This window comes from Sprattus sprattus (genome assembly GCF_963457725.1).
Source record: "Sprattus sprattus genome assembly, chromosome: 2".
Classification (NCBI taxonomy): domain Eukaryota; kingdom Metazoa; phylum Chordata; class Actinopteri; order Clupeiformes; family Clupeidae; genus Sprattus; species Sprattus sprattus.
Window position 1 is genome coordinate 17,064,212 of NC_137921.1, and position 12,312 is coordinate 17,076,523.

A 12,312-nucleotide genomic window follows, 5' to 3' on the forward strand; every position below is an offset into this window, starting at 1 on the left:
ATAGATAAGCACAAAACAGCATATTTATGTTAAGTTCACTGTTTTCATTTCACTGTTTTCATTTCAGTGTGTTTAAAATGATCCAGAGCTATCAAATGAATGCAGGTGTTACATGAGCAGCCCTTGAAGCAACTGCTGCAGTCCTTCTTTTCGTCTGTCGCAAAGGCAAGTAGAGAGTCGCGGATGGATACGCCCGCACTTTCAAACACTGAGGCTATATAGACATTGGTCTTTTAAAACGACTTCCCTTTCTATTTCCCTGCGTCAGAGTGCGGAGGGGGACATATAGAATTGGTCGCATTTATTCAAGAATAACCAACTGAATCAACCAAGGTATGTTTATGGGTACTACACAAAAAGGTTGTGCTAATTTTTTTTCCTTAACACTATAGTTTTAACTAAACCGGCGAACGTTAACGTTGCCTCATGGTTGGCTAACGTTAACTGTGCTTCCACAGGGTGGGTCATTTGGTACAATAACCTGAGCTAAATGAATCAGTGTTCGATTTGACTAACGTTGTATTGGATTTATTGGTGTTGGTCCTATGCATTTTTGTCCCCATGAATTTTTGAAGGGAAATAGGACTTCATGGATAACGTTACCAATGATAAAGACCGATTACGTTATCGTTACCAATTGTGAGCAGGTGCGATGGCTTGCATTTGTTATGCCATCGTGGTGTAACGTTAACGTCGGATGTCTTGAATGAGTAACGTTTGTATTCTTGTGTGACCTATTAAAAAGCTTATGATGATTAATAATATTGGTCCAAATGTAGGCTAGTAAGTAACTGTAGGCAACAATAGTGCTGTAGCATTAATTGCTGCCCAGTTAGCACAGTCGCCATGGCTGTATGAAATTGAATTTTACTTAATGCAAGTCATTTGTTTAACGTTAACAGAATTGTCAAATAGTCAACGGTCGACCGATTTTAACGGTCAAAATGGATTTCGGTATTATAACTTTCATTTGGCTTGCTGGGTAACTTCTAGCGTTCACTGTATTACAGTGATACACGGTATCACGGTCTCATTTTGCTTGCGGTGTGGATAGCATCCATTTTGGTTGTCTGTGCCGGGTAACATGAATTGGCCTTCATAGCAAGCTGGCTTGCGGCCAGCAATGTCAGACTTCTGTGAGATGCATGCAATTGGATGAGGTTACTATCAAGTTTTCTGACTAAATTATCAGGGTTTTTTCCGCCGGCAAACTAATGTTAACCACCGACCGCGTCGTCGGACACGTGCGGTTCCCATTGTGTGCGCTGTGGATGTCGCCATGTTCTCTTGGGTTGGTACATCCGGATGCAGTTAAGAAATCGAAGACGAGCGTGGGTGATGGGTAACGTTAGCGTGTGAAATGAAAACGAAAGTGTTCCGTCTATCAAATATTAAGAGAAATTTGTATTGGTGGAATACAATTTCCGTTATGACTCGCTGCTTTTTACGTGAAGCAAATTTGAGCAAGGGAACCCGGAACCTACCCCCTCCGTTGTTAGTGTTTAGTTAGCACATGTGCGCCGGTATCCTGTACAAGGCGTCCAAAAGTCTTCCTGGTATGTCTGCGGGTCTGTCATGTAATTGGCAGAGTACTTAAGAAATGACTTAAATTTTGCCGCTTTTAAATTTCATGTTTTAAGTGGTTGTATAGAAAGCATAAATTGGGTGGGTAAATTATTCTTCCCTTTCAAACACTTAGATGCCTGAAGAAATGCGCCAAGAGGAGGATGCTGAGACCTTTGCCTTCCAGGCAGAGATTGCTCAGCTGATGTCCCTGATTATCAACACTTTCTACTCCAACAAGGAGATCTTCCTTAGGGAGCTGATCTCCAATGCCTCTGATGTAAGTATTCTCAGGACCAGTGCAGTAAGCGAATGTATTCTGCATATTTTTTGTTGTTACTGTTCCACATGTCTAATTTGTCCATTTTGTTTATTTCAGGCTCTCGACAAAATTAGATATGAAAGCTTGACAGACCCCACCAAACTGGACAGTGGGAAAGAGCTGAAGATTGACATCATCCCCAACGTACATGATCGCACCCTTACCCTTATCGATCATGGAATTGGCATGACCAAAGCTGACCTTATCAACAACCTGGGTACTATTGCCAAGTCGGGAACAAAGGCCTTCATGGAGGCTCTGCAGGTAACCGCCATATTTGAAATGGACTGCTTCATGCGTCTCCAGAGCTTTCCTCAAGTGAAAGCACTTATGGGATGCCACTTAAGCCACATTTAATTTGCACACGTTGTGTGGCTACAGTTGATCTCTTCCTGTTTGCAGTTACTTATTACATCAGATTTAAGAAAAGGGTTTGCCAAGACTTTTCATTATTATGGTTATTTTGACTTCCAGTTGAAGATTACCAACATGAATCACGACTGACTTGTATTGTTGGCCCGAGTCCCTTTAACTCTCCCTTTAAATATTTTGTTCTTTTAGGCTGGTGCAGATATCTCCATGATTGGGCAGTTCGGTGTAGGGTTCTACTCCGCCTACCTGGTAGCAGAGAGAGTGACCGTCTTCACCAAACACAATGATGACGAGCAGTATTGCTGGGAGTCCTCTGCTGGTGGCTCCTTCACAGTCAAGGTTGATAATGGTGAGTGCTCGCAAACTAGATAACATGGTGTGTTTTCATAGTGCAGACATGTGGCCTAGGCAGCATGAAATGGGGTAGGCATTGGTGTGATTTCGAAGTATTCATAGCTTTGATTGTGTGACATGATGATGCATCTACACAGATAAAACACATCTTATCACTTGTTGCGATCACCCTCTCATACACTTAATGGTCCTACCAGCCATATTGAAGGGCAATATCGATCAGACCAAAGACCCTCTCCCTCTAGCTGTCCAGTGCTGTGTTGGGAATCATTTTCTTTGGTAGAGAATTCCATCTGCTCTCCACCGTGAATGGGCCTCTTCATCCCTCATCACAACTTAAAAGCGGATGACACTTCCTAATGGACTTGATAGAAGGGCGTCCTAATTGCTCAGCCACAAAAATAGTTATTGAAAACCTGTGTGTCTGGTAAGATTGACCTTTTGATCAGACATAAAGAATGTTGGGCATCTTTTACACTCGTGCTCCTTGTCACCTGTGACGTGCTGATTTCTTATTCAAGCACAGTAGCACATTTTTGTTAAATGAAGTTGATTTGACCAATTGCATTTGTGATGGCATGAGATTTTCAAGCCACATGTAATGATTGTTTATTACCATAAACAATGTTTCAGGTGAGCCCATGGGCCGTGGCACCAAGATCGTTCTTCACCTGAAGGAGGATCAGATGGAGTACATTGAGGAGAAGAGGGTGAAGGAGATTGTGAAGAAGCACTCTCAGTTTATCGGTTACCCAATCACCCTCTTTGTGAGTACAAAATGACTGAAATCTTGTGTTGTTGAGCAGAACATCTGCTGTTACTTATACATACATTTGATACATTTTACAAATTGTATAAATTCTTCTCTACATTGGACACTTATTTTTTTGCAGTGTTGGTAATAATTGAGATTAAATGTCATAACTTCACTTTCAGGTGGAAAAAGAGCGCGACAAGGAGATCAGCGACGACGAAGCAGAGGATGAGAAGGAGGAGAAGGCTGAGAAGGAGGACGGTGAGGACAAGGAAGAGAAGGAGGACGGTGAGGACAAGCCCAAGATCGAGGATGTTGGCTCCGACGAGGATGAGGACGATAAGGACAAGGACCTGAAGAAATCGAAGAAGAAGAAGATCAAGGAGAAGTACATCGACCAGGAGGAGCTCAACAAGACGAAGCCCCTCTGGACCCGCAACCCCGATGACATCACCACCGAGGAGTATGGAGAGTTCTACAAGAGCTTGACCAATGACTGGGAAGATCACCTGGCAGTCAAGGTAATGCTATGATTTGCCCCCCTCATTCTGATGCTGCTTACTGAGGCCATCGAAATAATTGTTTTTGTCGGGTACATGTTTCATGACTCATTGGCTGGACCCACACAGTTAGTTTGTTTACAAGATTAAAAACTAGAGAAGGTTGGCACCAGCTCAAATGTTTTTTATATATACACACACACACACACACACACACACACACACACACATGCTTCACAGTTTCTGGTCCTTAACATGCCTCATAGAGGTAAAGGGTATTTGACTGAAGGAACCTGGTTGTAAACGGCATTGATTTGATGGCGTCTTGGTTATGCTTCCTAGCACTTCTCTGTGGAGGGTCAGCTGGAGTTCCGCGCTCTGCTCTTCATGCCCCGCCGTGCGCCATTTGACCTCTTTGAGAACAAGAAGAAGAAGAACAACATCAAGCTGTACGTCCGCAGGGTCTTCATCATGGACAACTGCGAGGAGCTCATCCCTGAGTACCTGAGTACGTTTCTCACGATGAATTATATTAATTGCTTTGACAGGATGCATGTACAGTTCTTGAAGAGGTTTAATGGCACTGACTTACAGATTTGAAGCTGATGGCCTCAAGTCATTAAGTATTGTGTATAGGTGTTATAAATGTTTGGTAATCTCTAACTTTTTGTTTTTCTCTCTCCCCAGACTTCATCCGTGGTGTGGTGGACTCTGAGGACCTCCCCTTGAACATCTCCAGAGAGATGCTTCAGCAGAGCAAGATCCTCAAAGTCATCCGCAAGAACCTGGTCAAGAAGTGCATAGAACTCTTTGTCGAAATGTCTGAGGACAAGGACAACTACAAGAAATTTTACGAGCAGTTCTCCAAGAACATCAAGGTAATTCACCTTGCTCAGTTTCTTTTTTAGAATGTTTGACCTACCTGGCATTTAGACTTGTTTTTATAAATTGTTGCTGGATTTGAAGTCTTTAAGGCCAGTACAGATCAGACCAAAGACCCTCTCCCTCTAGCTGTCCAGTGCTGTGTTGGGAATCATTTTCTTTGGTAGAGAATTCCATCTGCTCTCCACCGTGAATGGGCCTCTTCATCCCTCCTCACAACTTAAAAGCGGATGACACTTCCTGATGGACTTAATAGAAGAGTCCTTATTTCTCAGTCGCATATTCTTTCTGCAACCATTTCACACAGAATTTGAGGCAAGACATAATTACTCTTTGTAGTAAGGCCACCCTCAGTTAACGTAAAGCTGCACTGAGTCACCAATTCATAATTTGAAATGGTTGCATTTGTCATCCTTCATCAAACCGTGCCAATTTCTCTGCTACAATTTAGACCCAGGTGATTTAAGGTGATGTGTTTTCCATTTGCAGTTGGGTATCCATGAGGACTCTCAGAACCGCAAGAGGCTCTCTGAGATGCTCCGGTACTCCAGCTCCCAGTCTGGTGACGAGACCACCTCCCTCGGCGAGTACGTGACCCGAATGAAGGAGAACCAGAAAGCCATCTACTACATCACCGGTAAGTCCTCCTGACAAAAGCTTGAAGGCCAATATCGATCAGACCAAAGACCCTCTCCCTCTAGCTGTCCAGTGCTGTGTTGGGAATCATTTTCTTTGGTAGAGAATTCCATCTGCTCTCCACCGTGAATGGGCCTCTTCATCCCTCCTCACAACTTAAAAGCGGATGACACTTACTGATGGCGTTAGGTTAGATGGAACTACTGATGTTCCCTGAGCATTTCACCACTTTGGTCTCGCAGAACTTAGCAGAACCTGCTCCTAGAGAGGCTAATGAAAATCGTACGCTCTCAAACCCAACTAGACACTAGTGAATGGTCATTTGCATCTTATCTGTAAGCAACTGAGATTGACATTTGCCATAATGAATCTCTTGTGTTCTCTACTCTATACTTTAGGTGAGAGCAAGGATCAGGTTGCCAACTCTGCCTTTGTGGAGCGCGTGCGCAAGCGTGGCTTCGAGGTTATCTACATGACCGAGCCCATTGACGAGTATTGTGTCCAGCAGCTGAAAGAGTTTGATGGCAAGACCCTAGTCTCAGTCACCAAGGAAGGCCTGGAGCTGCCTGAAGATGAGGAGGAGAAGAAAAAAATGGAGGAGGACAAGGCCAAGTTTGAGAACCTCTGCAAACTCATGAAGGACATCCTAGACAAGAAAGTGGAGAAGGTAATTTACTATTCAATAGTTTACTGGATTATAAAACGGTGAAGTGTCAGTGGTGATGGAAGTCTGACCCTTTGTTTAAACCATTGCAACAACATGACTTGTCTCCTTTCCAACCACAAACAGGTTCCCTAATTGATTTTAGCCATAATGTTTTGGTGAGTTCAAACCATGCTAGGTTTTCTTGTATGCCAGTTTGTGTTCTCTTGCACCTTGGAGAGTGTTGACTCCGCGTCAGAGTGATGGTGATCTCCATTTTTCATGTACCCGTTGTGAGGATTGTGTGTGTGGATTTTTGTTTTTAACTCCGTTTGTTTCTTTACCTAACATGTCTTCAGTTGGAGATTCAGCTGCTTGGGTTTTGCTTGTTGAGTGGTGTGTTGAAATGTTGATTAATGTGAAACCTAACCGTATTTCTGCATGACGTAACCACAGCTTGCGTTTCTCAGGCATTGATTGAAACCAGCCATTCAAATCCTTTTTCCAAGTGATGTGATGCTCGTAGCTCTGCCACCGTTCCCTCCCTGCAAGCTGGGACACCCTAGCAATGGCCTTAACCTCCTTTTGTCTCCTAGGTAACCGTGTCCAACCGCCTGGTCTCTTCGCCTTGTTGTATAGTCACCAGCACATACGGCTGGACGGCGAATATGGAGAGGATCATGAAGGCCCAGGCCCTGAGGGACAACTCCACCATGGGCTACATGGCTGCCAAGAAACACCTGGAGATCAACCCCGACCACCCCATCGTCGAGACACTCCGGCAGAAGGCTGAGGCCGACAAGAACGACAAGGCAGTCAAGGACCTTGTTATCCTCCTTTTCGAGACCTCACTTCTATCCTCAGGCTTCACCCTGGATGATCCCCAGACGCACTCCAACCGCATCTACAGGATGATCAAGCTCGGCTTGGGTACGCAGTCTAAACATTCCCCCCCCCCCCCCCCACGCAAACTAGGAAATTGCCAGATAAAAAAACAAACGGGAAGAAATCAAAGAACTAAAACAGATCTATGGCTATTTGTTTTGAAGGCAAACCGAAACTTAATCTGTTACTTGAAAGCAGATTGGTCTGTCTTGCAGACTTGGTTCCAGTCTGTAGGGATGAGGGCACATCGTGGTTTTATTGCTCATAAAAATGTGGTTGTGGTTCAAGAAACCATGAGTCATTCATAACCGCTAATTTCAGGTAGCTGTTAGACTTGTTTGGATTTGTGTTGGGATCAGTTTACCTCACCAAAAGTTAAGGATGTGTGAAGGTGGGTGTCCTCACGTGACTACATTTATAAAACCTGATAATCTGAACTTGCTGTTCTCTTTACCGCTTAGGTATTGATGACGATGAAGTTGTCGCAGAAGAGCCAACCGCTGCCCCCACCACAGACGAGATCCCTCCCCTTGAGGGTGACGATGACGCCAGTCGCATGGAGGAAGTGGACTAAACCCTTCGCCACACCTCCCAAAACAAGCTCCACCCATGATTAACCTCACATTTTCTTCCAACTGTATCTTATTGGTTATCTTCGTCCCTCGTGTGGAGAGCCTGGTTAATGTCCTAACAATGGTTAAAGAAAAAGAAAAAAACCTTGTCCATTTACGCTGTACAGTGAAATCAACATGGCTCGTTCCTGAGCCTCCGTTTTATTGTGAGGGACGCCAGTAGAGTGCAGTTAATGATTGTTGTACAAGATGGTGTCACCCGGGCCTCCTAAATTTAAGTCCCCTGTTGCACTGAGTTGAAGTTAAGAGCACTATCACATTCCATTTGACTGAAAGCAGGGGGGGAGGGGAGTAGTAAAGATGGCTGGCTCTACTGCTCATGTGTGATGTGCACGCTGCATGGAGGGCGGGCTGCAGGTTCCTCTGCCCATGTCCAGACCTGTCTGTATCAGTCTGACATTTTGATTTTTGCAGAAATTAAAAAGTTATACTGGAAATGAATGCCTTTTATCCTTGCCTCAATCCACATCACACTCTGTTTTTGCTGATCTTGAAACATCTCATTAAGAAGACTTGTACCACAATTAGAAATTGAAGGGTTAGTTTGTTGATATGATTAAATGGAAGCTCTGAGTTATGCCTTCAAATTGAGAGGAACTCATTTACACATCTATACAGCAAGTATGACTTGCGGGCCTCAAATAAAGATGGTTTATCAAATGTCATTGATCTTGTAATTTGAGAACAAATTCGCTTCACTAATATTTATAATATTGATGTGACAACTGAGGGCACACAAATCAAAATAAAATTTGAATTACTGTTTAGAATTTAGACCCAATATGAACTTGCTAAACACAAATGGCTAGCTTCCATTTGTCAGAACTTCTAGGCCACATCCTTACTGATGGCAACCCATTCTTGCATAACGAATGCTTGGAGTTTGTCAGAATTTGTGTGTTTTTGTTTGTCCACCCACCGGATTGGTCACAAGTTCTCAACTGGATCAAAGTCTGGGGAGTTTCCTGGCCATGGACCTAAAATATCGATGTTTTGTTTCCCCAAGCCACTTAGTTATCACTTTTGCCTTATGGCAAGGTGCTCCATTATGCTTGAAAAGGCCTTGTTCATCACCAAACTGTTCCTGGGTGGTTGGGAGAAGTTGCTCGGAGGAAGTGTTGGTACCATGATTATTTATTTATGGCTGTGTGGTTGAGCCCACTCCCTTGGCTGAGAAGCAACCCCATACATGAGTGGTCTCAGGATTCTTAACTGTTGGCTTGACACAGGACTGATGGTAGCTCTCGCCTTGTCTTCTCCAGACAAGCTTATTTGCGGATGCCCCAAACAATCTGAAAGGGCATTCATCAGATAAAATGACTACCCCAGTCCTTTGCAGTCCAATCCCTGTATCTTTTGCAGAATATCAGTCTATCCCGGATGTTTTTCCTGGAGAGAAGTGGCTTCTTTGCTGCTCTTCTTGACACCAGGCCATCCTTTTATAAGTCTTCGCCCTCCCTGTGCGTGCAGATGCACTCACACCTGCCTGCTGCCAGACGGTCCTGGTGCTTGCTGGACCAAAACATCCTCCTAGAGCAACTTCTCCCAGCCATCCAGGAACAATTTGGTGATGAACAATGCTTTTTTCAGACTAAGTGGCACCTAATATTCAAAATTACACATGCATAGAAACACAGGAAATCCATGTTCCTGCTTTCATAAGCACATGATTCATATAAGGTAATTAATAATACAAGGCACTTGATTATTATATTCTTAAGTCATTAACAGTGTTTGGAAATAATCTCCATCACATGTGGATGGCTATGACCCGGCTGTTGGCTGATGCTGCTGCATCAGAGGGAAACCACTGCCAGGCGGCATGCTTGTGTGTTATTTTTAGGCTTTGTTTCACATTAACCTTTAGACACCCCCCAACTTGAAAAAATGCAATTACAAGGCATCGCTATAACCTGTCAACGTTATTGTTCTGCATAGAGGGAACTGTGCAGAAATTGAAATTTTCTTACGGTTGGATTACATGTAAAAATGACAACCCTCCAAGCTGACTAAGACCCAGCCGGGCACCCATATCACTGATGAGAGAGCCATCACCCAGCCCAAGGAAGAAATCCAGCCAGCGATACACGTACTGATGGTTATTCTACAATGACTGATGTGTCACCAAATACAAAATTAAACAGCCCTGTTAAAGAAAGAATACACCATAGTAATTTCTGTACATGAACAATATAGACTTGCAATTTATGTTTTGGTTATTCCTGTGTGTATTTTGTAACATGGATTTTATGTGGCTGACCTAATAGACTGATTCCGATTCCCAGTGTTTCATAAATAAATCAGAAAAATACAGATAAATCTTGCCCAGAACTGTTCGATACTGTATCACACCTACCAGTGACACCAGAGGTTTCAGATATTTCAAACATACTCTGAAAAAGCCACAGGGCCTCTCCTCTGTCGAACATGCAATCTGCCCCGGTCTGCGACCTTTGAGTAACAGACATGAGGAAAATCTAAACTTGCTTGAGGGCACATAATGAGTCAGCAGCATTGTATTGGCACTAGGAGTCATGGGTATTTGTCTTGGGCTTGTCTGATTTCTTTTTTGATCTTGAATGAGGGATTATTATGATCCACTTTCTGATTAGCTTAACTCTGCTACTGCTCCAATGTTTTTGTAATCCTCCATTATTGCAATGGGAGACAGGCTTCCATAGTCATCAATCCCTCAGTAGGCTAACTTGGTGGTGTTAAGGCTAGGCTTACTTGAAAGCAGTGCTATTCTATCATCACTGGAAGGAAAACATCTTGAGGTTCATTAAAGTGAGAACTTTAAAAACGCCAAAGCTCTATGAACACACAAGTTAACCATTGTGTCGATTCCCAGCATAAGCAGCATGAAGAAAAAAACAAACCGCCCAGACACTAGTGCAGTGCAGCAATGCCTGCAATTACTGCACTAGTGTAGGGAGAGGCATGAGGGCCAGAGCCTGGGGTTAGACTGTGAAGGCCAGACCAGGCCCTGGGAAAACCCCACACACAGAAGACATTAGCCTACACGACCATCTAATCTTGATTGTAATGACAATGTCTTTAATTTGTAGATGTGTGTGATGGACAAATACCAGTATGTTTTCATTGTTTCATTGTTGTCTATATTAGCCTATATATTATTAGCCTTATATTGGTCTTTATAACTGTTGTGTCACTCGGGTGCAATTGAATTGAATGCCTTTTTGTCATTGTATTTGCATACAACGAAATTTGGAGCCCTACTCCTGTTGGTGCCACGAGGGACAACATTCTAAATAATACAATAAGCTAAAAAAGATTAAGGGAACAATGGTGTTACTGTTGCACTTGTTTGTTAGTTCTAATGGGGGTTGGTGTTTCAACAAGCTACTCAATCCCTGACTCTGCTACCATCTCCATTAGCACAGCTTGCTTCTCTGCCATAAAGCCCAGCACAGAGAAGACAGCAAAGCCGGCTATAAAGCTGGTGCTACTGTTCACAATTCATATCCATAAGCAGTCCCTGTGAAATGAAGACATTCAGCATAGTACAGTCACGTAGCTACAAGTGCATCTGCTGTGTTCAATTTAGCTTGTTAAAGCATATTACAACGGTCGTTGGATGTGTTCCTACCAGCCTTTGGACATGATTTTACATAATTATAGGTCTTATTATATGTTTTCATACACAGTTACATTCGTTGTGAATTACATTTGCTTCATTGTATGAGAATGGCTGTTACCTGTAGCAGGTGTTGTTGAACTTGCTGTATCTTCCGAGAGCCGTCTCAGTGCCAAGGCCCAAGCTGTATGAGAATAGCACCTGTAAACCTGCCTTCAGCCACACCTGAAGGTTAACAGCAGAGCCATTTGTACAAGTAAAGTCCTGAGAAGGTCAGTCATCCTTAACGTTTTTTCTAGTCAATGTGATTAAATCTGTGTGAGGCAGCATGAACACAGAGCTAAAAAAAAAAACAGCTTAATCTGGGACAGATTTGGACTTGGACTTGATTCTGGATTTTGTTAATGGTTCGGTCCGAGCCATTACGTTTATTTCCCATTAACAGCACCAGGACTGTGTTGAAACACAAGAGTTTTTATAAGTATGGCCACTGAATGGACAGCTAGAGGAGCGTGACACAATGCGTATCTGATTAGAATTGCAGACTGCAACTTTAAGTCAGCACTGTCTCCAAGCTTTTCTCACACCTGTATTCCATATGTTGTTTCAACTCACCCAGGGCAGAAGGGATTTGAAAGAGAACACCAGGTAGAAGAGTGTCCATGCCAGGACTATGATGTAACTGCTGCACAAGTAGAGTATGACCTGACCAGCATAGCCAACACATAGGTATTACAAATAAAGTCTCACACACACAATTTTCCTTCATTATTTTAAAGCTTGATTTTTATATTTTTATGGTATCTTTCTTGAACAGTCATTATGATATTTCTGTTGTATCCACGATATAACATCAGTAAATTAAACTTGGTAAAGTGTAGATTGACACTATGACAACAGAATTAATCTGATTAACTGAGTATTTGAAAGGATCAAGCAGGAGATTCTCACCCTCGGCCAAAGGGCAGAGTCTCTATAATAAATACTATATGTTTATAAATATCAATCATTAATTAAATAATTGTAATAAATATTTTAGTACTAAATATGCCCTTCCCTATTTAAGTTGCCAACATTTCCAAGAGGAGCTCGGTCAGGTCTCAGTGACTCTCACCTTCACCGTTCTTAAAGCAGAGGTAGGGGAACCTCCACACGTTGCCAGGCCGACCAG

The 12,312-nt window shown here is 43.0% G+C and overlaps 1 protein-coding gene across 2 annotated transcripts; it reads left to right on the forward strand.

Moving 5' to 3' along the window:
* The first annotated feature begins 251 nt into the window (after positions 1-251).
* On the forward strand, positions 252-7,980 carry hsp90ab1 (heat shock protein 90, alpha (cytosolic), class B member 1). 2 transcript variants are annotated; one of them, XM_080857526.1, is made up of 12 exons: positions 252-333; positions 1,700-1,843; positions 1,943-2,149; positions 2,447-2,606; positions 3,245-3,378; positions 3,548-3,886; positions 4,208-4,373; positions 4,553-4,743; positions 5,237-5,384; positions 5,782-6,050; positions 6,623-6,956; positions 7,373-7,980. In XM_080857526.1, exons 2-12 carry the CDS (start codon positions 1,700-1,702, stop codon positions 7,483-7,485), a joined length of 2,205 nt encoding a protein of 734 aa, XP_080713652.1. In that variant the 5' UTR covers positions 252-333; the 3' UTR covers positions 7,486-7,980. The 2 variants fall into 2 exon arrangements, with proteins under 2 accessions (XP_080713652.1, XP_080713653.1); XM_080857527.1 differs by lacking the exon at positions 7,373-7,980 and adding an exon at positions 6,174-6,205 and having other exon boundaries at positions 6,623-6,726.
* Positions 7,981-12,312: the final 4,332 nt, after the last annotated feature.

Bases quoted from the DNA above. Each gene is read 5' to 3' on its own strand.
- hsp90ab1 (XM_080857526.1), top strand. From the start codon at position 1,700: ATGCCTGAAGAAATGCGCCAAGAGGAGGATGCTGAGACCTTTGCCTTC. The intron at 2,150-2,446 runs GTAACCGCCATA...TTGTTCTTTTAG, and splicing joins CCTTCATGGAGGCTCTGCAG to GCTGGTGCAGATATCTCCAT. The intron at 6,957-7,372 runs GTACGCAGTCTA...TTTACCGCTTAG, and splicing joins GATGATCAAGCTCGGCTTGG to GTATTGATGACGATGAAGTT.